This window comes from Bos javanicus, chromosome 13, assembly GCF_032452875.1.
Source record: "Bos javanicus breed banteng chromosome 13, ARS-OSU_banteng_1.0, whole genome shotgun sequence".
Lineage (NCBI taxonomy): Eukaryota > Metazoa > Chordata > Mammalia > Artiodactyla > Bovidae > Bos > Bos javanicus.
Genome location: NC_083880.1, coordinates 72,594,149 through 72,619,489, shown reverse-complemented (window position 1 = coordinate 72,619,489; position 25,341 = coordinate 72,594,149). Strand labels below are relative to the sequence as shown.

The window sequence follows — 25,341 nt, the reverse complement described above, 5'->3', positions numbered from 1 at the left end:
TAAATTTTTAGAAATAAAAATAAGACTTCTTAAAAAAAAAAAAAAAAAGACATCACACTTCCAATGCAGAGATGAGGGCATGTGGACTTGATCCCTGGTCAAGGAACTAAGATCCCATATTCTGTGCTGTGTGGTGTGGCCAAAAAAAAAAAAAAGAGAGAGAGAAATAGGCAACAATACCCATTCAGTCGCTCAAACTAGAAAGCAAATTGTTATTGTTGACTTCCTCTCCCTGCCCCTACTATTCACATGCAACTTCTGATTTTTTGAAAATCAAAAGCTTTGCTTTTAAAATAAATTTATTTTCAATCAAAAGTCATCTTCCTATATAAATTATTTCTGCAGTATAATTTGATGGAGTTAAGTCTCCTCTATTCAATCACTTTCCTGGAGAAGGAAATGGCAACCCACTCTAGTATATGTGCCAGGATAACCCCATGGACAGAGGAGCCTGGTTGGCTAGAGTCCATGTGGTTGCAAAGAGCTGGACACACTGAGCAACTGAGCACGCATTCAATCACTTATAAGATTCATGTAACAAGAAGGAAATACACTGTTGATGAAATTTTACAGCTACCTTAGCTTTCTGATGGGCTTCCCTAGTGGCTCAAACAGTGAACAATCTGCCCACAATGCAGGAGACATGGGTTCAATCCCTGGATTGAGAAGATGCCCTGGAGAAGGAAACGGCTACCCACTCCAGCACTCTTGCCTGGAGAATTCCCTGGACAGAGGAGCCAGGCGTGCTACACAGTCCACGGGGTTGCAGAGTTGGACATGACTGAGCAAATAACTTTCATTTCATAGATTCTGATTAGATGGCATTACTGTGTGCCTTAATACCAAGTCAATTTCCTGAACAGAAAGTCTCCACGTAAGTTCAGGGCCTTTTCTATGGCTAGAAAGATCCTGTGTTGCTGATGTAAGCGACAGACTGGGATTCTGGTTCCCTCAGGTCATGTGGTTTGTGGCTTCTCCGTCATTCTAAGTCAGGAGGTACCACACAGTGAGTCAGGCCTGTATCTAATGACTTGAAATTTCAGGCCACATCACTGAGGTATGAGTTAACAGACTTTTGTAGAGGCTCTCACCTTCCAAATACTCCCCGAGAAGTGAGCCACATCCTCAGAAAGTATCCAACTTTATGATGGAAACATGCTTACCTAAAATGAAGCATTTAAAACCACTTTTTAATATTTTAATGCCATATGGGTATAAATAAGATAAAATGAAGAATTCATCAAAACTGTATGGAGCACCTACTAACTTCCAGGATCTGTCTTAAGCTTTGGGAATTCAACTCATCTAGATACAGTCCTTGCCCTCAAGAATGTGTGGTTTTATCTGAAGCAATATTTTCAAACAGCTTAAGAACACATCTTTGGTCATGATGAAATTCACTCGGGAAATTCACTGAGGGGAAAAAAATGCATCATATTTTCCTGTTTCTTTTTTTTTTTTTTTTAATAATTTTGGCCATGTGAGGCAACTAGAGGGATTTCAGTTTCCTGACCAAGGACTAAACCCTAGCCATAGCAGTGAAAGTGCCAAATCCTAACCACTAGACCACCAGGGATACTTTCCTGTTTCTTAATCTTTTCTAAGAGATGTTGAGAGATGGGCAGCAGTGGATGGCCAGGCTTTTGAGACTGTTTCAATCCTTATTTTGTCACTTTCTAGCACTGTATGACACAGGAAAATGGGCGACAGAACAAGTTATCTGAGTCCCAGTTATCCTCATCTGTAAAATGTGCAAAAACCACAGGAATATTAAATGTGCAAACATGTGCATGGCTGTTGCATAATGGAGGACAGCCATTATTAGCATTATTAGGCTTGATGTTGGAAGTTCGCAATTAACAGGTTTTTTTCATCCGCTGTCAGTTACTGAGCCTCTCCCACTAACAAGGAGATTTAGAATGTTTTACCCAGCGCCCATGGCATGCTTTAACAACCTTATCCAGTGACCTGTACATAGGTCAGGCCTTCCAAGATCTAGCTGTAGGTAGGTTAAATATATATTTTCAGCAGCCTATCTAGCTAGGTGATTATAGCTAAGGTATTGGGGAGTGGGAGGGTCCTGTTTTGGTTCTGGTGACAACTTCACATAAAGGTTGGGCCAGGACCAACTTTAGCTCATTCTATTGAGGAAAGCCATCTTTTCCCATACAGCGCTGATAGGTGCTCCGAGAGCTGCAGACGGGAGCTTGGGTGCGGTGAGGAGACATACAGCGAACTCCGAACTCCGCAGAACCACTCCTCCTGATGGAGGGAGTGGCAGCTGAAGGGAAGCCCACACCTTCTCAGCCTGTCATGAGTCATACAAATAGACAAGATACCTAAAAATCACCTACTTAGGTGACCTGCCTAAACCTTTTCGCAAAATTTAGTATGCATGTGCGTCTCTCTGTCGAAATGGTCTACAGTTCTCCCCAGATTCTCAAAGGAGTCCATGGCTGGAACAAAACAAAACAAAACAAAAACAGAGATTCGCTGAAATAGTCCGAATGGAGAAACTGAGGCCCAGAGATAAAAAAGTGAGTTGCCTCAAGTCAAACAACAGGGGTATAGTAAAGGCATTTCAGTTCCGATCCCGGTGTCACGTTCACGGTTCTGACCGTGTCGAATACCTCCTTGATTTCTCTGCAGCCCTGGAAGATCCTTGGGAGGCGAGGGCTCTCGTCGGAGCTCTGGAGATGTCGCAGCAAGTCCAATTCGGGCGTAGAGGGGGCTCTCGCCAATCGCTCAGACGGGGTCCATTGCCGTGGATTCCCCCATCATGGCCTCACCCGGAGGAATCCCGCAGCCTTGTCAATTCCAGGCACCAAACACCAGGAGACCCGCAGAAGTGCAGGCGGCTGGCTGGTGAAGCACGCCCACTCGCTCACCTGACCAAGCTGAAGAAGCGGGCAAGCCCCAAAATCCCATCCCCAGCGAACCCTTCGCGGAGGGAGGAGCCAGGGAAGAGAATAACAGGAAATGACGTCAGGCGCACGTGTTTCACGAGGGGCTGGCGCCAGGCTTTTGAGACGCGCGGCCACGACCTCGCGCCTGCGCAGCCGCTGCCCTCCCCCGTCGCCGATTTCCCCGAGATGGGAGGAGAATGAGAAGGGGGCGGGGCGCGTGCCTGGGTGACGCAGGCGCAGTGCGACTTCGGAGGCGCTGGTCGTCCCTCCGCGGATTTGGATCCGGGTCAGTCAGGCTCCGCGATCCGGGAAAGACGTTCTAAACTGACCGGACTGGCTTACCGGAGCGCCCCTGCTGCGAGAAGGTGAGTACCCTGACGTGACGCGGACGCGCCGCGTCACCGCGTCTGGGCCTCCCGGCCCGGCCTGGCCACGGGCGGCTTCCTTTGGCCCTCCCGCCGCACGTCGAGCCGCGTCGCCCGCCGACGCTGGCCGCCTGGGCCGGGCCGTCCGGGCCGGGCCTGCGCCTCTCCGCGCCCCCTCGGCCACTGCGGCCTGGCCCTGCCAGAGGCTCTTCTCTCTCGCCCCTTCCCGCCTCCGCGGCCCCCGCGCCGTGCCTCCGCCCTCTCCCGCCGGTCCATAGCTTCCCCTTTTCGCCCTCCTCGGCCGCCCTTTGCCCCTTCCCGCCCTTTCTCGCTGGTTCCCGAGCCCCAGTCTCGTTGGCTGCCTCTTCGGCTCTGTTCCCGCCTCCTTCTGGATCCCTCACCCCTTTGGCCCGACGCAGGCCTCTCATCTTGGCCGGGGGAGTATCCTCAAGGGGAAACTTTGCAGCGGGAGAGCCCGGGCGGGTTCGGGCGCCAGACAGATCCCCACTTTCCGAACCGCCCCCCCAGGCCCTGACCTTTCCCCACCCCATCTTGTTTAACCTCGACCGACCCGGTTTCTGGGTGAAAAGAATTAACTTTGTGCTCTAGCAAAGCACAAAGCTCTTCTACACCGAGGGTGTAGAAGTTGAGTGGGTAGAGAGAGACATGAACGTGTTTTGTCTCCGGGGCCGATTGTTGCAACTTCGTCTTGTTCGCGTCTTCCAGAGTTGCTGGACAGGATTTTCTTTTCCCGGACTCCATGCTTTCTGCTGGGCTGGGAAATTTTCTAAAAGCTTTATTTAACATTGTGATGACACGCTTACGCGCGGATCCTTTATTGATCGTTCTCAGGTCTTTTCAGGGTCCGGGAAATTTGGACCTAGGCTTGTGGTTGTTAGGTGGGCTTGGTTAAAATTGCAAGATATAAATAATATTGTGAGACTTACTCTTCGTTTGAAGTCAGAGAAAAGTCAGGAATTTGCCCTTTTGATGGATGAACTTAGAAGAATTTTGTGTTTTTGTTTTGGTTTTTTGAAAGGTTAAGGGAAACTCCGAATCCCCGTGTGATTTGACTTAAAGTAACTTTAAAAGTTTGACCTTTGCGGGGATTGTTCAATTTCAAGAAGATAGTGCAGTAAAAATCGTCAAGAACGCCTCCCATAAACTTAATGAAGATAAATCAAGTGTAAGATCCCCGGAGTTGGTTGTGCAGCTCTCGATTTGAGTGAATGGGAAGAGGGAGGAGCATGGTAAAGCCTTTTAAAGTTACAGACACGCTACTGTTTAGCTGTTAAGGTCATACCTGAGATTCACCTTTGCTCTGGGTTAATTTAACTGAGGGAAAAGATGAGTAATCAAAACGCTCGAAGTCTGAAAATAGTTTAAATGGAACTTCATTCCTAGAGTTTTAGTCGGTAGCCAGTCTTATTCTGGCCTGTTTTGGTTTGTAAATGATGGCTCTTTTAGTGTGCCAGTAAGAATGTTAGTGGAGTTTGTATTAACATCTGGAGGTCACTTACAGTATATAAATTAGCCCTGTATAATTAAAAGTTCCATATCTGAGTGCAAAACATCTTAGCACAGTGTTAGGGCAGGAGTGGGGTTCATAGTCCTGAGTTCACACCTACATGCCTTAGCATCCGGACTAGTGCTAAAAGCACAGCGTAGGGATTCTGTCAGTATTTGCGGAAGGAGTGGATTCCTGCCTGTAGAATTCAGCAATGCATGTGTAGATGTGATGTGTGCTGATTTCTAGAGAGGCCCGGAGAGGGATTGTGTGGGGTCCAGAGGAGTGGGGAGACTGGCTCATATGATGTTCCTCTGTGAGGGCCAGCGTTTGGTCATAAAGTAATTGAGGAAAACTAATAAAAACTTTATTTTAGTTCTGCCAGCAGGAGGAATTTGTTTACAGCCTACAGACAGCACCGTTTTAGATGCTGTGGAGCTTCAAAAATAAGAGAATATCTGATCTTTGGCCATCCCTCTCCCCAGGTATAAATATATATATATATATATATATATATATATATATATAGAAGACGTTATTGTGTATCTGGGAGAGGATCCTCCTCTAAATCTAGAACTGAATTAGTAGCCAGTGAAATACGGAATTGATATTGTTTCTTCACAGTGACGTACTGGTTAAATAAACCAGCAAAAATATCTGTGGGGAGTGTATTTCAATATTTTAAGAAGTTGAGGTGAAAACTAGATAAATTCTTTTGAGACTGTTTTCAGTGTTCTCAGAGAAGTCTGCCTAAAATACCTTCTACACATAAATAAAACAAATAGTCTTGATTACTTGCTTCCTAATTCTGTCTCTGGTACTGCGTGGTTACATTAACAAACGTATTATGACACTCTGACCTTTAGAATATTAGAGGTCTCACAATAACATCAAACCCACCCCTGAGAAATGAGCAGATATAAAATCAAAGAGGCTCCAAGGATCCAGGCACTATTCACTGGGAGAGTGCCCAGGGCGGGGTGGGGGTCGGGGGGATGGGGTAGCAGGTTAGAAATAGAGAAGGTGAAGTGAATGCTTAAAAAATTCCTCATTTTCTTATTTTTTTGTTTTACTTTTTTCTTTCTGATTTCCAGTAATATGTTTATAGAAACCATTTTCATTCTGGATTTGGTATCAGGAAATTTTTTACCCCAGAAGTAAAAAAAATGGAGAGATTAGAGTCAATGAATTGATTAACTTCTCTATTGTATCTCTTGTTGTTTTGGTTGGTCTGGGGCCCCCCCGCCCCTCCCCCCCACCTTTTTGGTTTAAATATAAAAATCAGGGTGGGAGAAATGGAGAACTTTGGTTAATCAAGCTAGTTGATTAGGTAGATATCATTTAAAGGCATATCTGTAGAACAATTTTAGTTTTTTTCCTTTATTTCCTGTCTCTTCAGCTACCTTTAAGATTTTGAGTTACAAGTGTAGTTCATCTATTTTTGTGAGAGAGTATTAGAAGCTAAAGAAAGCAAAGGTATCAACCTTATAGATAGTGTGTGGAGTAAGTATCATTGAAACAAGTTTGTAATCCTGCCTTGACAGTGGTAACAACTTGATATCTATCTGTATGATTATTAGGATGAGTATAAATACTCATATCTGCATCAGGATTGCTTTAGAGAAATGCTGTCATGTGTCATGTAGTTATTCTTACCTGAAATGTTTAGAGTTAGATGAGACAAATACTCAGTAGTGGGTTTTTTTGTTGTTCAAAAATTTTTGTTGAAGTATATATAGTTGATTTATAATATTGTATTAGTTTCAAATACACAGGAAAGTGAATGTTTGCATATACATATATACACTTTTTAAGTAGCATTTTAAAGATCAGAATCTTGTAGACTAAGCTTTTCCCTTTTATTTCCAATGCAATGATCATCTTTTCTGTAGGTTTCTAGACTTCTACAACTGGAAGGATTTCCCTTCCTGTTAAAAAGTATACAGAAACACAGATTTTAGGTAATGTGATCTAATTTCCAAAACTGTGAAACAAGATGTTGTCTTCAAGTATTTGGACAGTTTAAATACCATCATAATAAACACATGTTTTCTGTATCATTTCATTTGTCTCCTCTTAAGAAATAAAACCTGCAGTTTCCTAATCATTGAAACTTCCTTTTAGAAATAGAAATTTGCACTCTATCCCACTAAGAAGCAATGGTAGTATCAGGAATACAGATTTTAACCTGTTTTCACTTTGCTCATTTAATTTTTCTTTTCTTTTTTTTTTAGTATTAACGGGAACATCCATAATAGTGTAAAAACTTTCACAATGAAATCGGAAGCCAAGGATGGAGAGGAGGAGAGTCTACAAACTGCTTTCAAGAAACTAAGAGTGGATGCATCAGGGTAATTAAATATGAAGTATATTATTGGGGAATTGTTTACTAGATTTAAGTAGACATTTCCTCAGGGGAGCTCTTTCTCTTCTAAAGTTTCTTTTTATTTGTAGGAAGTATAAATGTTAATAGTGTGATATTTTACCAAATTCTGTATAACATTGTTATAAAAGAAACTCTTCTGTTAAATTTTGAGAAGTAGCTGCTCATTTGTATTCCAAGGTTGGGAATTATCCTTAACTTTAGTAGAGTACCGCTTTCCCTGCCCCCTGCCTCTTTTTAATCACACATTAGCAGTCAGTGTCCCATCAGAGAGTTCCTCCTACACCTCTAGGGAATCACAGTATTTTTCACTGAAAGTGAGTTGGTTCAATAGGAATCTCTGCAGACATTGTCAATTTCATGGGCTCTGATCGCTGAGCCTATCACTATGGAAACCTCTATTCATTAGGGTTCTGTCACTGAGATCAATAGTCTTGGACCCTTTGGTCAAACTAATTAGAGCACCTGCAGACCAGCTGCTGTCTGAATGTTAATATTTTCACCCTTTGCAAAATGTTCTATGCAGGACTCTTTTCATCCCCATTCTTTGCCCCAGGCCAGAAGATATCTTAAATTTTAATGGATATAACAATATTTCATTTCATGAACGGAAACCCAACTCAGCAAGGAGCAGTAATGACTGTTAAAATTTATTACTTATTTTACTATGCCCTCAATACTGAAGTACTCTGTACATATCATCTAATCCTCACTACCAACTTAGAAGATAGACAGTACAGAGTATACTGTATAGTTTACAGAGGAGCTACAGATGAATTGTCTTATAAAAGGTCACATTGGTAAGACGTGGTAGAGCCAGAATTTGAACCCAGATAATTTTTCTCCAGAACCTCTGCTCTTAACCATTTTTGTGAAGACAACATGAAGAAACACATTCAGTGCCTGGTGCATAGTAAAATTAAATAGATGTTAGTTGTTACAGCTGCCTGCCTATTGCTAATCCTGTTTTTGACCTACCAGATGAGAAAATTTATACTCATAGATTTGCACAGCAGCTGTTACAGGTGCTGACATTGTTTCCATGATACAGCAAGTAAGTAGCTTCTAGTGATTTTGCCAATATGATCATCTTGCCATTAGAATTGATTAGTACTTGCTATTTTGGGAAGCAGAAACAAAGCAGAGAAACACATAGTTCCAGACTCTAGTCATAGTGTAATTTTCTGTGATTTCTGGTATAGACTATGCAAATCTATGCAATTTTTTAATCAGGAAAATACTTACAAATGCACAGGTATATGTAAATCCCTTAGTGTATAAATTTACTTAACTCTTGATACACAGACTTTTTTCCTGGTATTTTCATTGGAACATAAAATTAAGCTATTTCTGTGCCCCTAAAAATTACTTGGAACATAAAATCTTTTAAAATACTCTGTACAGTTTACGGTCCGATACTGTGTATTTGTAGCCTGCAGTCTACTGTGTGTGAAATTATAAAGAGGAGGAGCAGTGGAGAGCATTTCAGAAAACCAAGTAAGAGTGCAAGGGGTGAGTCATTACTGTGACTAGGCAGAATAAGACTTGTGTAGTGTGTCATGCAGTTCTAGTTGGTTGTTTGGAATTGTTGCTGATTTACAAATGGAACATGTGAGGTACTGACTCATAGGCTAACCAAGCCTTGCCAAGGAATTCAGCATGATCCTGTTGAACAGGTTTTGGTTCCTAATGGTATTTGTCTTATCAGGATAGACTCTATATATTTAATTGCAAAACAATATAGTTCTTTTTTTCAGACTATATATATATATGTTTAGCATAATACATGCTTATTTATAAATCATAAAATGGATAAAAAAGTAAAAATCACACCTTACCATTACCACTGTTAGTATCTAAATCATCTGTAATATCACTGTTTTTACACAGTTGAAATCATAATACATGTACAGGTATTCATCCATGCTGTTTTCCCTTAATATTATAAGCATTCTCCCATGTCATTAAAGTTCTTTGTACGCTTAATTTTTAATAAATTCCTAATATCCCATTGTGTACCAGACACCACTAATTTTATATAGTATGGTATTTTCTGTTATTAGACATTTAGTTATTGCCAGCTTTTAAATTATGTTTCAGTGAGTGAGCATCTTGTTACTTAGTAGACTGTCTCTTTCTATAGGATACTACAGTGCTGCAGCATGTATAGTAGGAGCCCTGTGTGTGTGTGTATATTGAAAAGGTCCAGAAGAATTTGATGTTAAATGTTAATGTTGATTTCTGGATTGTGAAATTAGAGTTGATTCTTTTCTCTTTTAAATTTTTTCATCTTCTTTACTGAGAACCCACGTTACTTGTGTAGTTTTAAACTGTAGAGATTTAACTGAGTAATATTTCAGGTTTATTGGTTGTAAAAATCAGAATATTTTTGTATAAGTCGTATACTATTTGAAAAAGGATTCATTTAGATTGAGTCTCCCAGAGTTAGATTGAGTCTCCTAAAGTTTATCCTCCTGAACTTAGTCTCCACAGCTCTGGTTTGCCCACATAAAGTAAGCGGTCAGTGTCATTAGCATTCTCCCTGGACATACGGCCGATCTGCCCCAGATAAACAGTCTATTTATATCCCGCTGCTGGTTATACTTAAGAATCATTCTTTGGCTTACAGTTTTGCAACTGTGGGCTCTTAGGGATCCTCCAAATTTGGTTTTGAAGGACAGTTTACAGTGAAAGCTGAGCAATTCTTGAGAAAAGCAAACTGAAAAGGCAATAAAGGTATTAACACAAGTTGCATTTGGGTTGGTGAGAGCAGTGTGTTCTTCTTGCGTGGTTTTCTAAGCAGTAAACTCTGTTCTTGTCTTCAGGTCCATAGCATCTCTGTCTGTTGGAGAAGGCGCAAGTGTCAGAGCGTCGGTCAGAGCAGCAGTAGAGGATGCCAAGCCTAAGTCCGCATGTGCGTCTAAAGACAGTTGGCATGGGTAAGAACTTCTCACTGCACATGGTTTTTATCCCAGCACCTTAACGTGGTACTGGATTTTCTTTGCTGAAAATTCAAAAGAGAATGTCTTATGATACAGAACCCAAGATGCACCAATTAAAGAAGAGTCTTTCTTCTCATTGTGAATTTGCTGAGACTTGCTGTCTGGCCTGGTTCGTAGTCAGTTTTTATAAATGTTCTATGTGTGTTTGAGAAGAATGGCTCTCCTCTAATCATTTTTAGGTTTTATAAATGTCCATTAAAGTAAGCTTTTAAATGTCTTATTTATAGGATCTTTTTTCAAATAATTTTGTTGGTGGTGTTAGCTTGGCCTATTAATAATTGAGGGGCTTGTTGAAGTCTCCCCCAGTGGAGTACATTCGTTTATTTTCCCTGTAAGTTGTATATCTTTGCTTTATCGTTTTGAAGCTGTTTTGTTTATAGCCTAGGTTCATGCCAGTTTAGAATGTTTTCTTCCTGATGAATTGAGACTTTTACTGTATTTAGTGACCTTCTTAATCCCCCATAATGGCTTTTGTCTTAAAGTCTGTTTTGTCTGGAGTTAAACTTACATTTATTTTGATTATTGATATATTTGGATTTGTTCTGCTCTTTTATGCTGTTTGTCCTGCTTTTTCTTTTTTATTTCTTTTGTTCCCACCTTCCCTGTCCTCCCCATTTGAAAAATTGTTTGAAATGTGTTTGTTTTTCTCCATACCAGTTTTCCTTTCATTGGTTTGGAAATTACATACTTTGTTTCTCTTAGCCCTCCTCCTCAGAACTGTTTTGCTCCAGTCCCCTCCCAATGGATGGCCTGGTACTTTAGTTCTGTCAGTTATTTTTGTCTCACCAGTTCAGTTTTATTTACCCTACTTCATTGTATTTAATTAGAGAGTGTTGGTTTAGATTCATCTCATGTATACTTCCTTTACTCTCACCATTGTGGCATCAGACCTTCCGTATAGGGTCACTTTCTTCCTAAAGAAGTCTGTTATTTAGTTAAAAAGGCGCAGTGGGGGTGTTTGCTCTCTGTTAGTTGTCCATATAGAATGTTTCTCTGAAAATGTCTTTATTTCATCCTTTTTCTTGAAAGTTATCCCTGCTTTAGTGAACCTGAAATCGTGGTCCTAGGTGGCAGTTGTTTTCTCTTAGCACTTGAAGGTATTGTCTTCTGGCTTCCATGTTGTTGTTGAAAAGCCTACTTTCAGACTTAATTTTTCTTCTTTTGGCAATAATCCATCTAGTCTCTAGCTGGTTTTAAGATGTTCCTGTTGTTTTTGGTTTTCTCCAATTAGTTGTCCTGCTTGTGTGCTTCTTGTGTTTGTATTCTCTTGCATCAGTTCAGAAAATTGCTCGGCCATTATCTCTTTCAAGTTTGCTTGGCAATTTTGAACTTTTTTCTCTTTGCACAATTCTTATTAAATATTTTTTATAAAAATTACATAATGTGCCTGATAATTCCCAGTATCTGAAAACTTGAGAGTGTCTAAATCTGTTGTTCAGCTGTTTCCAGTGATAGAAATGAATTCTAAATCTGTCATTCTGTTGAACGAGTGATTATTTGTAGCATTAGCTACCCCCCCCCCCCCGCCCCGCCCCGTGGTGGTACTGAAACTGCCTTGTTCAGAGCATGGAGCCCAGCATTGAGGTTTTTCTAAGTTGTCTGTGCAGGGTGCTTCCCCAAACCACTGGTCAGAGGTTCCTAAGACAAGGGTTGGGACAGGGCAGACAGGTCTTCTGCACCAAATGTTTGGTCTGAGAAACGTGACTTAAAACTACCCTTCACCTCTCCTATAGTAAGGGGGTGTTGGAGTTTTTGAGATGCACAGGCTCGGGCAGCTTGACAATGGAGGTGGGCACACGTCTTTGTGGAGAACTTATTTCCACTCATTCACCAGAGAGGTGGCAATTTCCCAACCATCTTAAAAGATCTCTTTAGAAGAACACTGTATCCCAACATCCTCTTGTGTGTTTTTTCCTCTTAGGTCTACAAGGAAGTCTTCACGAGGAGCAGTGAGAACCCAGCGTCGCCGCCGTTCCAAGTCTCCTGTCCTTCATCCTCCAAAGTTCATACATTGCAGTACAATAGCTTCTTCCAGCAGCCAGCTCAAGCACAAAAGCCAGACTGACTCCCCTGATGGCAGCAGTGGGCTGGGAATTTCAACCCCTAAAGAGTTCAATGCAGGAGAATGCTCATCTTCTCTCGATACTAATCACACAGGGGCGGTTGCTGAGCCTTTGAGAACTTCGGTTCCAAGGCTCCCATCAGAGAGTAAGGAGGAAGATTCCTCTGATGCTCCCCAAGTCTCCCAAGCAAGTCTCCAGGCCAATGATCTCTCTGACTTTCAATCGGTTTCCAAGCTAAACCTGGGCAAGCCATGTGTATGCATAGGCAAGGAGTGCCAGTGTAAGAGGTGGCATGACATGGAGGTATATTCCTTTTCAGGCCTGCAGAATGTCCCCCCCTTGGCCCCAGAACGAAGATCCACACTTGAGGACTACTCTCAGTCGCTTCACACGAGAACTCTGTCTGGCTCTCCCCGTTCCTGTTCTGAGCAGGCTCGTGTCTACGTGGATGACGTGACCATTGAGGACCTGTCGGGCTACATGGAATATTACTTGTATATCCCCAAGAAAATGTCCCACATGGCAGAAATGATGTACACCTGAGAGCAAGAAGCTCCTTACTGTGCTTTAACCAATGAAGGGTTGTCAGAGAGTTAGTTAACAGCAGACCTTGCAGCTACTTTGTGTGAGAAGACATCTCCTTCTGCTCACTGTGCTTGCAATAAAAACTTTTCTTGGCATCTCAGTCAGTTAATCTTCGTTCTTTAAACTTAACTTTCTGAGTTCTTACATACCCACCAAGGTGAGCAGATCATTTAGAAATGTCCCTGGGGGTGAACAAACGGTCATTGCTTGACTGGTAGCAGCATGTTTATGGTGAAAGCCTTTGAAAAAACAGTGCATTTTTCAGATCTGTGTTAAGATTTGGGTGCCAAGGAAAATGAAATGTGGTTTTGTAACTGGACTGAACATTTGTCATGCTGTAATTGCCAGCCCAGCGGTATTAGAAGTTACATGACAGGTTTAAACCATCTCTGATTTACCTAAGATTTATTGTGTCTTTAAAGGTTTCCTATGTTATTGTTAAGTCAGAGATCTAAGGTTTAGATTCAATATAAATAAACTGGCTGGCCTGCCCTATATTGTTTGAGAGAATCATTAACCATCACCAAGCAAACCCCTGCTGGTGCTCTTCGCCCTGAGACACGTCACATAAGGTTTCTTCCGTGAGAAGCAGCTTGGAGTGGGCTGCTGCTTTTCGGGAGAGGGGTGTGATGTTGGACACTGCCATGTATCTGCTCCATCTCGCATTCTGGTATATATGGCATGTTTCAGTCACTTGCAGTATAGCTCTCATACCTCAGTTTCAAATGTTCTGGATGGATATCTCTTTGTACTGCCCTCCTACCCCAGCAGGCCCCAAAGAGAATTTTATCCATGCCGTGTCCTGTAATTAAAGGCCGACCAGGCCACAGCTCCCTCTAAAGTTTCGAACAAAAGTCTGTCCACAGTTTCCACTGGAGGAAGAACCCTCTCTTGTCTGGGTGGTTCCAAAGTGACATGCTGCCATATAAGGGAAGGGTACTAGTTTGCCATTCTCTTCTCTGATTGAATATATCCAATGAATATACTCCAATGTTCATTGGAAGGACTGATGCTGAAGCTGAAACTCCAATACTTTGGCCACCTGGTAACAAAAAACTTTTATTGGAAAAGACCCTGATGCTGGGAAAGATAAAAGGCAGGAGGAGAGAAGGGGACAACAGAGGTTGAGATGATTGGATGGCATCACCGACTTGATAGACATAAGTTTGAGCAAGCTCCAGGAGTTGGTGATGGGACAGGGAAGCCTGGTGTGCTGGAGTCCACAGGGTTGCAAAGAGTTGGACACGACTGAGCAAGTGAACTGAATCTAGGCCATTAGGGCTTCTGGTTATAAGGGCACCTATGGCCCCTCCCCCCACCCATTCCCCAACACAGCTAGTGTTTTGCTTTACCTTTTTTACTAGAAAGAAGTGGAGTAAATTGAGCTGAACATGTTACTTGAACTAAAATAGTTCTAAGTCTGTTAAGTCTTTTAAGGTTTTAGTTTGCTTTTCAAAGCAGCAGTCCAATTATTAATTCTGTATATTAACAGAACAGTCACAGGAGAAAGGTGAGTGAGGCCCGTTTTTTATTCAGAGTTGTTAGGAGGAGAGTCATAACTGAAAAGGACCAAGTTCCAATGGCTGAGTAACCTGTTGGAGAAATCCACACTTGGACAAAAACTTGGGAACTCCAGATTTGCAGGAATGAGGTGTAAGATTTACATCTCAGTCAGAATCTTCCTTTAAACGTGAATCTTGGAAGTCCAAGATCACTCAAACCCAGTTGGGCCAGCTTTAATATGTGTTCCTAATTGGAACAGTTGACCATTTGTGAGTCCAACTTAGGGGACCAATGTTTGTTTGTCAGATGCATCCTGGAAAACAGATTCAAATTGTGGTTTGAGGGATTTTTACTCTGATGTTTTGGAAAGTAGCATCCTGATGTGTAACTTCATTGAACATATCTTCACTGAGTGCTGTCAACACAGTCATGCTATACCAGGTGCTGGGAATAGGACATCATATCCTTGGTGGAGAAAATGCTATGGAGAGGAGGATTAGGAGAGAGCAAGGGCTAGGGCAGTGGGAGGAGTTGCTGTTTCATTTGGGGTGGTCAGAGAAGCTTCCGTGAGGAGGTGACATCTGAGCTGAGACCTGAAGATAATGAGTGAGCCATGTGGATATTTGGGGGAAGAGCATTCCTGGCAGCATTCCTTGAAGCAGGTGAGGTCACAGAAGCATGGGTGACGGGCAGATCATGGAGACCCTCGGGTCGTTTTAAAGGCTTTGGTTTGTGAGGAGACAGGGAGCCTTTGAGGGGGTCTGGAGGACAGGAGAGACATCAGACTTGTCTTTTATAAAGACCACTGGCTGCTCTGTAGACTTAAGAGGGGAGCTAGGAAAAGGAAAGGAAGGAGGCAGGCAGGAGGCTACTGCAGTGAATCAGACAATGATTTCAAGTGGCTCAGACCTTGGCAGTGCAGGAGAGAAGACCTATTCTGGAATTATTTTGAAGGTCGAGCTAAAGGGATTTACTGATGGATATAAGTGATGGATATAAGGATATGGGCTTCTCGGGGGGTGCTCGTGGTAAAGAGTGAGTGAAAGTCGCTCAGTCATGTCCGACTCTTTGCAACCCCCTTGTCTGTAGCCCGCGAGGCTCCTCTGTCCATGGGGATTCTCCAGGCAAGAATACTGGAGTGGGTTGCTGTTCCCTTCTCCAGGGGATCTTCCCAACCCAGAATCGAACTCAGGTCTCCCGCATTGCAGGCGGATCCTTTACCATCTGAGCCACCAGGGAAGTTCAGTGGTAAAGAACTCACCTGCCAATGCAGGAGACATAAGAGACATGGGTTTGATCCCTAAGTCAGGAAGATCCCCTGGAGGAGGGCATGGCAACCCATTCCAGTATTCTTGTCTGGAGAATCCCATGGATTCTCTGCCATGAAGCCTGGCAGACTTCAGTCCATAGGGTCTCAAAGAGTCAGACACGACAAGCAATTTAGCATGTGTGCACATAAGGTATGAGAGAAGGATTGAAATTAAGGATGATTCCCAAGGTTTAATACAGTGGGAGTTGGCTGGAGGAGCAGATTTGGGAGGAGACTTTGGGAGTTTGGTTTTGATATCATGTAGAGATGCTGAGTCGGTGGTTGGATATGCAACTGAAGATCAGGGGTGGGACAGGCTGGAGATCCAAAGTTAGGAGCCATCAGGGTGTGGGTGTTACTGAAAACTCTGCTGGCAAAGGAGATCACCTAGAGAGTAAATGTGGATTCTCAGTAAGAGGACCAAGCTCTGGGTCATTTCCAAAGTCTAGAGCTCAGGGCAATGCGGAGGAACCTGCAGAAGACTTGTGTGGGAGCAGCTAATGAGGCAGGACAGAACCGAGAGACAAGCCCTAGGAGTAGAGTGAAAAAGCATCTCAGCTGCCAAATAAGAAGGAAAGATGAGGGCACGTAGTTTGTGAGGGTGCTGGGCACAAAAAGATGAGCTGGAGTGCCAGGCAGGCACTTAGGAGGTATTCTGGCTTCTTTTTTTTTTTGGAATGAAGATAATCTTTGCTTCAGACAGCTCATAGGTGGGGGAAGGAGTCAGCGTGTCGGAAGGCATGTAACCCAGCCAGATAACTTGTCTGGGAAGGTGAGGCTTCTTTAACTAAGTCTTCAGTGCTGAGAAGGAACGTGAGACCCGAGTAGATTTCTGTGTGCATTCCTCTCTGTTTTGGATTTTCAGTCCCTTCCTCTCCTCCCTCCCTAGGAAGCAGTCACGCTAGAGAAATTGAGGAGACAAGGGAAGCAAGTGACTGCACCTTCTGACCCAAGAACAACACTGTGGAGTGAGAAAAACCTGCGAAAAAGAGAGAATGGGATAGCTACCTTTTAAAGCAATTTAAAATTCGTTCCAAGTTTAGTATATACGTTTCAAATGTAGAACTTGGTTTTTCTAAGAAAAATCTGTTGTAATGCACATGTGGCCACAAGGGGTCTCCCTTTCCCTGAAACTCACTGGTTTAAAGGGAGAGGCAAAGAAGTGATGGCTGGTCAGGTAAGGCCGGTACCAAATTGACCGGAAAAAAATTGACCGAAACTTCTGGCTGTGCTGCACGGCCTGTGGGATCTTAGTTTCCCAACCAGGGATTGATCCCGTGCCCCCTGCGTTGGAAGCGCAGCATCTTAACTACTGGACCGCCAGAGAACGCGTCACTTAAACGGTCAAGAAATCAGTGTCCCTTTGCCAATAATATAATTTATTAGTTTGAAAAGGGGAAAACCACACAGGGTAATGTTGAGTAAATACACATTGGGAAAAGTAAGGAGTGCTTCAGTGTTAAGGTACTTAATATTTAAGGGGTGACTCTTCCCTTAAGCTTCCCTGGTGGCTCAGAGGTTAACGCATCTGCCTGGAATGCGAGAGACCCAGGTTCGATCCCTGGGTCGGGAAGATCCCCTGGGGAAGGAAATGGCAACCCACTTCAGTACTCTTGCTTGGAGAATCCCATGGAGGGAGGAGCCTGGTGCGGTACAGTCCATGGGGTCACAAAGAGTTGGACATGACTGAGCGACTTCACTTTCACTTTCTTCCCTTTGGTAATAATTTTATTAAGCATGATAGTGTGAAAAGCTACTTATTTTTTAAAAATTTATTTTATTTTATTCAAGTATAGTTGATTTACAACAGTGTGTTAATTTCTGCCATATAGCGCAGTGATTCAGTTATATGTACACATGCATTCTTTTTCATATTCTTTTCCATTATGGTCCATCACAGAATATTGAATATAGTTCCCTATGCCACAGTAGGACCTTGTTGTTTATCCACTCTATATACAATAGTTTGCATCTGCTGATCGCAAACTCCCCCCACATCCCTCCCTCACCCTGCCTGCTGCCTTGACAACGGTGAGTTTATTCTCTACGTCTGTGAGTCTGTTTCTGTTTCATGGATAACTTTATTTTTTGTCATATTTTAGATTCCACACATAAGTGATATCATATGGTATTTGTCTTTCTCTTTCTGACTTACTTCAGTTCAGTTCAGTTCAGTTCAGTCACTCAGTTGTGTCCGACTCTTTGCAACCCCATAAATTGCAGCATGCCAGGCCTCTCTGTCCATCACCATCTCACGGAGTTCACTCAGACTCAAGTCCATCGAGTCAGTGATGCCATCCAGCCATCTCATCCTCTGTCATCCCCTTCTCCTCCTGCCCCCAACCCCTCCCAGCATCAGAGGAGTCTTTTCCAATGAGTCAAGTCTTCACATGAGGTGGCCAAAGTATTGGAGTTTCAGCTTTAGCATCATTCCTTCCAAAGAACACCCAGGGCTGATCTCCTTCAGAATGGACTGGTTGGATCTCCTTGCAGGCCAAGGGACTCTCAAGAGTCTTCTCCAACACCACAGTTCAAAACCATCAATTCTTCGGCGCTCAGCTTTCTTCACAGTCCAACTCTCACATCCATACATGACCACTGGAAAAACCATAGCCTTGACTAGACGAACCTTTGTTGGCAAAGTAATATCTCTGCTTTTGAATATGCTATCTAGGTTGGTCATAACTTTCCTTCCAAGAAGTAAGCATCTTTTAATTTCCTGGCTGCAATCACCATCTGCAGTGATTTTAGAGCCCCCCAAAATAAAGTTTGACACTGTTTCTACTCTTTCCCCATCTATTTCCTATGAAGTGATGGGACCAGCTGCCACTTACGGAGTGATAATTTCTAGCTTCATCAATGTTGCCTCAAATGACATTATTTCATTCTTTTTATGGCTGAGTAGTATTTCCTTGTGCATATGTACCACATCTTCTTTATCCATTCATTTGTCGATGGACATTTAGGTTGTGAAAAGCAACCTATCTTGTGAGGATAATATTAATAACAGCAAACATTTGTTAGGTATTTAGTGTCTTCTGAGCCATTTTACAGGCTTCCCCAGGTGGTGCTAGTGGTTAAGAACCTGCTTGCCAATGCACATAGAGGTAACAGACCCAATGCAGACTTCCCTGGGTTGGGAAGACCCCCTGGAGGTGGACACGGCAACCCGCTCCAGTGTTCTTGCCTGGAGAATCCCATGGACAGAGGAGCCTGGTGGGCTATGGTCCATAGGATCACAAAGAGTCAGACATGACTGAAGTGACTTAGCATGCATGCACAAGTCTTTTTACACCATTAACTCACTTAATCCTCATCCAGCCATATAAGGTAGATACTATTATCCTTGAAACTGAGAATCCTTGGGAGGGATATTCAAGAGGGAGGGGACATATGTATACCTATGGTGATCCATGTTGATATTTGGCAGAAAACAACAAAATTCTGTAAATCAATTATCCTTCAATTAAAAAATAAATAAATTAGAAAAAAACCCTGAGAATCCTTTGAGATAGGTGCTTTTACAGACAAAGAATTTGTGACTTAGAGAAATTAACAGATAGTCCAAAGCCACACAACTTGTGAGGGTCAGACCTAGGATCTGAACACAAATCTAATTCCATAACTATCTACCCTACACAGTGAAGGCATGGATCTGTACATTATTATGAAACTGTTTCTTAATTTGAAAACCTACAGTGGTTCTTTACTGGGAATGAGAGTCAGATTTGTCCGAGGAGATTTTAAAAAGAATGCAAGTGCTGGAGCCTCCTCCCAGGACAATCTGGTAGGTTGGGGAGGGGGTGGGATTCCGGAATCTGTTCCCATTTTTACGTGTCACAGGTGATTTTTACGTGTACCAGCCCTTGGGAGGAACCACTGTAGGGAGGCGTATGGATGAACAGTTGCTACACTTGGAACAGCTTGCTAGGACACAGCAGCCAGCCGCCCAGCCTTAGAACAGGATTATGCCGATTTGTTGGGCATTTAAACTACAAAGGGTTTTGAACTCAGAGTCCTCTGGCTTCCAGTTGGAGATGCTCTTTCCTCTCCCCTGGAGAGCAGAGGTGGAAAGAAACACGTGGTTTTCCAGGGTTGGTCAGAAGTGGCAGCAGCAGAGTTCTACAGGGGCAGCATTGAGATGGTCTCAGCAGTGAACTGGGCGACCAGGCTGTCAGGCAACCTGCGGGGCAGGGGGCTGGGGTGAGTCAAAACCCAGATGAGACAGTCTTTATCTGCTGCTTTTTGCTGCATGTCTGCTTGGCAAAGAGCTCCGAGGCTGGGTGTTTCTATCCGGGGGTAAAATGTGGGCCGAGAAGGGTTCTTTAAGGCAGGGGACTGTGAAGAAGGAAGGAACCAAGTGGTAATAAGAACCAGGATCAGCTAAGGGTGAAGGGATAGAGGCTTGTCTGTCCATTTCTTAAACAAGGACACATCTTTGGTGGTGACTTGGTCTTCACAACCCAGATAATCACAATGATGTGATCACTGACCTAGAGCCAGACATCCTGGAATGTGAAGTCAAGTGGGCCTTGGAAAGCATCACTACGAACAAAGCTAGTGGAGGTGATGGAATTCCAGTTGAGCTATTCCAAATCCTGAAAGATGATGCTGTGAAAGTGCTGCACTCAATATGCCAGCAAATTTGGAAAACTCAGCAGTGGCCACAGGACTGGAAAAGGTCAGTTTTCATTCCAATCCCAAAGACAGGCAATGCCAAAGAATGCTCAAAGTACCGCACAATTGCACTCATCTCACACGCTAGTAAAGTAATGCTCAAAATTCTCCAAGCCAGGCTTCAGCAATATGTGAACCGTGAACTTCCTGATGTTCAAGCTGGTTTTAGAAAAGGCAGAGGAACCAGAGATCAAATTGCCAACATCCGCTGGATCATGGAAAAAGCAAGAGAGTTCCAGAAAAACATCTATTTCTGCTTTATTGACTATGCCAAAGCCTTTGACTGTGTGGATCACAAGAAACTGTGGGAAATTCTGAAAGAGATGGGAATACCAGACCACCTGAACTGCCTCTTGAGAAATTTGTATGCAGGTCAGGAAGCAACAGTTAGAACTGGACATGGACCAACAGACTGGTTCCAAATAGGAAAAGGAGTACGTCAAGGCTGTATATTGTCACCCTGTTTATTTAATTTATATGCAGAGTACATCATGAGAAACGCTGGGCCAGAAGAAGCACAAGCTGGAATCAAGATTGCTGGGAGAAATATCAATAACCTCAGATATGCAGATGACACCACCCTTATGGCAGAAAGTGAAGAGGAAATAAAAAGCCTTTTGATGAAAGTGAAAGTGGAGAGTGAAAAGTTTGGCTTAAAGCTCAACATTCAGAAAACAAAGATCATGACATCTGGTCCCATCACTTCATGGGAAATAGATGGGGAAACAGTGGAAACAGTGTCAGACGTTATTTGGGGGGGCTCTAAAATCACTGCAGATGGTGACTGCAGCCATGAAATTAAGAGACGCTTACTCCTTGGAAGGAAAGTTATGACCAACCTAGATAGCATATTCAAAAGCAGAGACATTACTTTGCCAACAAAGGTTCGTTTAGTCAAGGCTATGGTTTTTCCTATGGTCATGTATGGATGTGAGAGTTGGACCGTGAAGAAGGCTGAGCGCCGAAGAATTGATGGTTTTGAACTGTGGTGTTGGAGAAGACTCTTGAGAGTCCCTTGGCCTGCAAGGAGATCCAACCAGTCCATTATGAAGGAGATCAGAACTGGGATTTCTTTGGAAGGAATGATGCTAAAGCTGAAACTCCAGTATTTTGGCCACCTCATGTGAAGAGTTGACTCATTGGAAAAGACTCTGATGCTGGGAGGGATTGGGGGCAAGAGGAGAAGGGGACGACAGAGGATGAGATGGCTGGATGGCATTACTGACTTGATGGACGTGAGTCTGAGTGAACTCCGGGATTTGGTGATGGACAGGGAGGCCTGGCGTGCCTCCATGCGACCCTTCATGGGGTCGCAAAGAGTCGGACACGACTGAGCGACTGATCTGATCTGATCTGATCTGAAGTGGCCTAAGTCATCGTGGATTTCAGAGTATGACAGATAAGTTTGGAGTCAGATAATAATAGTTGAATGTTCTCAAATGCCTTCTGGGCTTTTTTTTTTGGTGATTTCTATCCTCCTCACTGCCACCCCCACTCCCCCATCTCTCACACACACAGACACACATACGCACAGCTTCCTGTGCTTGCTGGCTCCTCTCTTTCACAGAATTACTGTGCTCCTATTAACCCTGGGTTCAGCTGGGATTTCCATTTTTAAAAAATAAAACCCTAAATCTGTTATTTATTTATTAGTTTTGGCTGCACTGGGTCTTTGTCACTGCTTGAGGGCTTTTCCCTAGTTGCGGTGAACGGGCTTCTCATTGCGGTGGCTTCTCTTGTTGCGGACCGTGGGCTCTAGGCGCTCAGGCCCAGTAGCTATGGTGCATGGGCTTAGTTGCTCCAGGGCATGTGGGATCTTCCAGAACCAGGGATCAAACCTGTGTCTCCTGCGCTGGCAGGCGGATTCTTAACCACTGGACCACCAGGGAAATCTGAAATTTCCATCCCTAGGTCTCGGCCACTGTCTCTCATCATGGAGATTTATTTGTCCCTCTTCCTGGAGTTCGGTGGGAACCTGAGGGCTGGTCAGTCCCTCTGCTGTTGACCTTGCCCTAGGAGCTTTCTGAAATCTGGCCTCCCAGGCTCTCAGGAGAGCACAGCAAGAGAGAGCTTGGAAAGAGAATTAAAAAAAACAAAAACATGATCGTTGAGTATTTCTAAGACGATCTCCTGGCGATACAACCAGTCCTGCTGTGTCTTGGAACTAGAGAGCAGAGGGTGGGCTCCTCGCCCTTGAGAAGAGAGAAACGGAGTGATCCAGATGATGCTTCTTGAACCGGGCTCTTCCCAGGGGTTTTCCCAGGGTGCGGGGGCAGGGCGGGAATTGGGTTGTGTCAGACTTAGATTCACTTTTATCTAACCCTACTCTGTTTGCAGAACTTCACCTTTCTTCCCGAGTTCCCTCCTCCGCTTTCAAAAGCATATGTGACCCCATGCCCGTTCCTTTCTCTTTAGGTCACCAGATTCCTTTATGGGGTTGGCAGCGATGCTCTGATAGCCCCGGGTCCTGTCGGGGCATGTGAGTGGCGCTGGGGCTGAGGTTCGCCAGCTTCTACACTCAGGGGGATTTGAATGTGTTTCAGGACTGGGTCTTCCTCTCCCCTCCCTGCTGGACACTCCAGGGACCGGGAAGGTGGAAGGGAGCTCTTCTTTACCCAAGAGAAGAAAAGCCGCCCGATCCGCCCTCCACGGCTACCCACACTTGGTTTCAGCTTCCCTTCCTCATCCCTCCAGCCACTCCCCGAGTCTGAAGCGCCAGCCCAGTTTGAAACACCCCTCCCGCTTTGAAGGAGGCTGGGCCGGCCGGGGGGTTATTTTGGGAGCAGCCTCTGAGATCCAATGGCCTTGTTAGGGCAACACTGACCTTTCCATCCCAGGAGGAGGGTAGGATTGGAGGGGGGCGGGACAGGGCGCGGAATCACAGCCCGGCACACCCAGGGGGGTGGAGGAGAAGGGGGCCAGCCGGCTGCCGGGAATTCAGCCTCTGGGCTGGGGGCTGTCACAGAGGAAAAGTTCTCCTTTTTGAAGACAGACTGGGGACCCCTCCACCCCACCCTTCCCATTGCACTTCTTAAAGAGATCACAGTACTTTTTCCTTTGACTCCATGGGAGCCAGGTTGGGGACACTCCGTGGAGACTTCAAACCTTTCCTTTCCACTTCCTCCTCGGCTGGCAGCCTTCCTCTGGCCGACTGAGTGGGGGCCTCCCAGGCATGGCACTGACCGCCCGACCCAGTGCTGACTTGGCTCCTGGGTTCCTGCAGCCTCGGGTGGCATCTCGCTTCCCTCCTCCCGGGGCGCGGTGAGTCAGGGGGGCGCCCAGCCCTGAGCTGCTTGGAGAGAGTTGCTGGCACCCCCTCTCCCCATCACCTTCTCCCCCAAAGCTGGAGAACGGTGAGGAGGTCCGGGGCTACGATGAGATGAGCGGGGGTCGCTTTGACTTTGATGATGGCGGGGCATACTGTGGGGGCTGGGAGGGGGGCAAGGCCCACGGGCACGGCCTGTGCACGGGCCCCAAGGGCCAGGGGGAATACTCGGGCTCCTGGAACTTTGGCTTTGAAGTGGCGGGTGTCTACACCTGGCCCAGCGGAAACACCTTCGAGGGATACTGGAGCCAGGGCAAACGGCATGGGCTGGGCATAGAGACCAAGGGACGCTGGCTCTACAAGGGCGAGTGGACACACGGCTTCAAGGGCCGCTACGGGACCCGGCAGAGCAGCAGCAGCGGTGCCAAGTATGAGGGCACTTGGAACAACGGCCTGCAGGACGGCTATGGCACTGAGACCTACGCGGATGGAGGTGAGCCCGGCCTGCAGCCTGCAGACCTGGGGAGGGGCCAGATGGGGTGAGGAAGGTGGCGCAGAGTGGGGCAGGAGGAGCCAGGATATGATTTGCTGTGTGGCATTGGGCAAGCAGCTCCACCTCTCTCTGCATCCATTTCATTGACAGGAAAAGTGAGGCTAATAACGGAGCTGTCGAGAAAATTGGCAGACATGCTTGGTACAAGGCCTGCCATAGAAACACACGTTCAAGACACATTCAATAAGACACCACTGCGACTGTGGCAGGCTAGGTGTACAAAGAGCTCTGGAATATGCTCCAGAAGAACTGGTGTCTAATGTCAATTTTGCTATGAAAATTATTTTCAGCCAGTAGATCATGAAGTGTTCGTTCATTCATTCATCAATCCACCCCCGCACCCACTCATGCATTTACCCATCCATCCATCCACCCACTCAGCCATCCATCCACTCATCCATCCATCCATTCACTCATCCATTCATCCATCTATCCATCCATCTACTCATCCATCCATCCATCTATCCACCCAAGCATACTTTTGTTCAGTGAATATTTCTGTAGTACCACATTCACCAGGCATTGTAAAAAGGGTTAGAGGTAGAGAGAAGTAGGGTAGAGTCCATGGGTTCAAAGATATGCTTGCAGACAAACACTTATATGCAAGTACTCATAGTGTGCCGTGGCAGTAAAGGGAAGTTAGGTCTGAGGAGGTCATTGGAGGCTTTAGAGGAGGTGACATCGGAACTGCATCTTGATGGGAAGATTGTGTTTGTGAGGCTTGTAGACAGTGGTCTCAGGTATAGGACAAGCTCCTGACTGGGTTACCTACTGCTGGCTATCTGGTGAGGGCTCAACCTCCAATGTACCTGGATGTTAATAGGTTGTTAACAGAGTTTTCGTGGCACAACGGCTGGCTGGAATTGGACTAAATCTGGCTTCACATTTCCTAATTTGGTGACCTTGAGCTGTTTGCGGAACCTCTGCAATTCAGTGCGATTCAGGTGTTTATACTGGTCACTGCACAGAGCACTGGGGGTGAGCAGAGAGCAAACCTCACATGTTCCAGTTACCAAGTGGAGATGGTCCCCGCAGGCTTGCTGGGCATCAATGAGCCAGGCAAAGTGGTGCAAATATGCATGTGCAGAAAGTTCCTCCCCTTCCCTACCCTATTCCTCCTCCCCACACAGTGTGTGTTTGTGTGTGGGGAGCATGGATATGAGTCACAGGGGCAAGCAATATTTCTGGGAAACTACAGGCTGATGTCCCAGTATGTCTAAAAT

At 44.7% G+C, this 25,341-nt stretch overlaps 2 protein-coding genes across 3 annotated transcripts in view; both read left to right on the top strand.

Annotated features, from left to right (window-relative positions):
- Positions 1 to 3,185: 3,185 nt before the first annotated feature.
- On the top strand, positions 3,186 to 12,911 carry OSER1 (oxidative stress responsive serine rich 1). Of its 2 annotated transcripts, none has more exons than XM_061437656.1 (4): positions 3,186 to 3,271; positions 7,013 to 7,129; positions 9,987 to 10,100; positions 12,085 to 12,911. In XM_061437656.1, exons 2-4 carry the CDS (start codon positions 7,053 to 7,055, stop codon positions 12,767 to 12,769), a joined length of 876 nt encoding a protein of 291 aa, XP_061293640.1. In that variant the 5' UTR covers positions 3,186 to 3,271; positions 7,013 to 7,052; the 3' UTR covers positions 12,770 to 12,911. The 2 variants fall into 2 exon arrangements, with proteins under 2 accessions (XP_061293640.1, XP_061293641.1); XM_061437657.1 differs by lacking the exon at positions 3,186 to 3,271 and adding an exon at positions 5,172 to 5,263.
- A 10,267-nt stretch (positions 12,912 to 23,178) lies between these two features.
- Positions 23,179 to 25,341, top strand: part of JPH2 (junctophilin 2) — a 74,599-nt gene continuing 72,436 nt past the window's right edge. Inside the window, exon 1 of the mRNA XM_061437646.1 lies at positions 23,179 to 24,058. Coding sequence (XP_061293630.1) covers positions 23,680 to 24,058 — 379 coding nt within the window. The 5' untranslated portion in view covers positions 23,179 to 23,679. The remainder of the gene's footprint in view (positions 24,059 to 25,341) is intronic.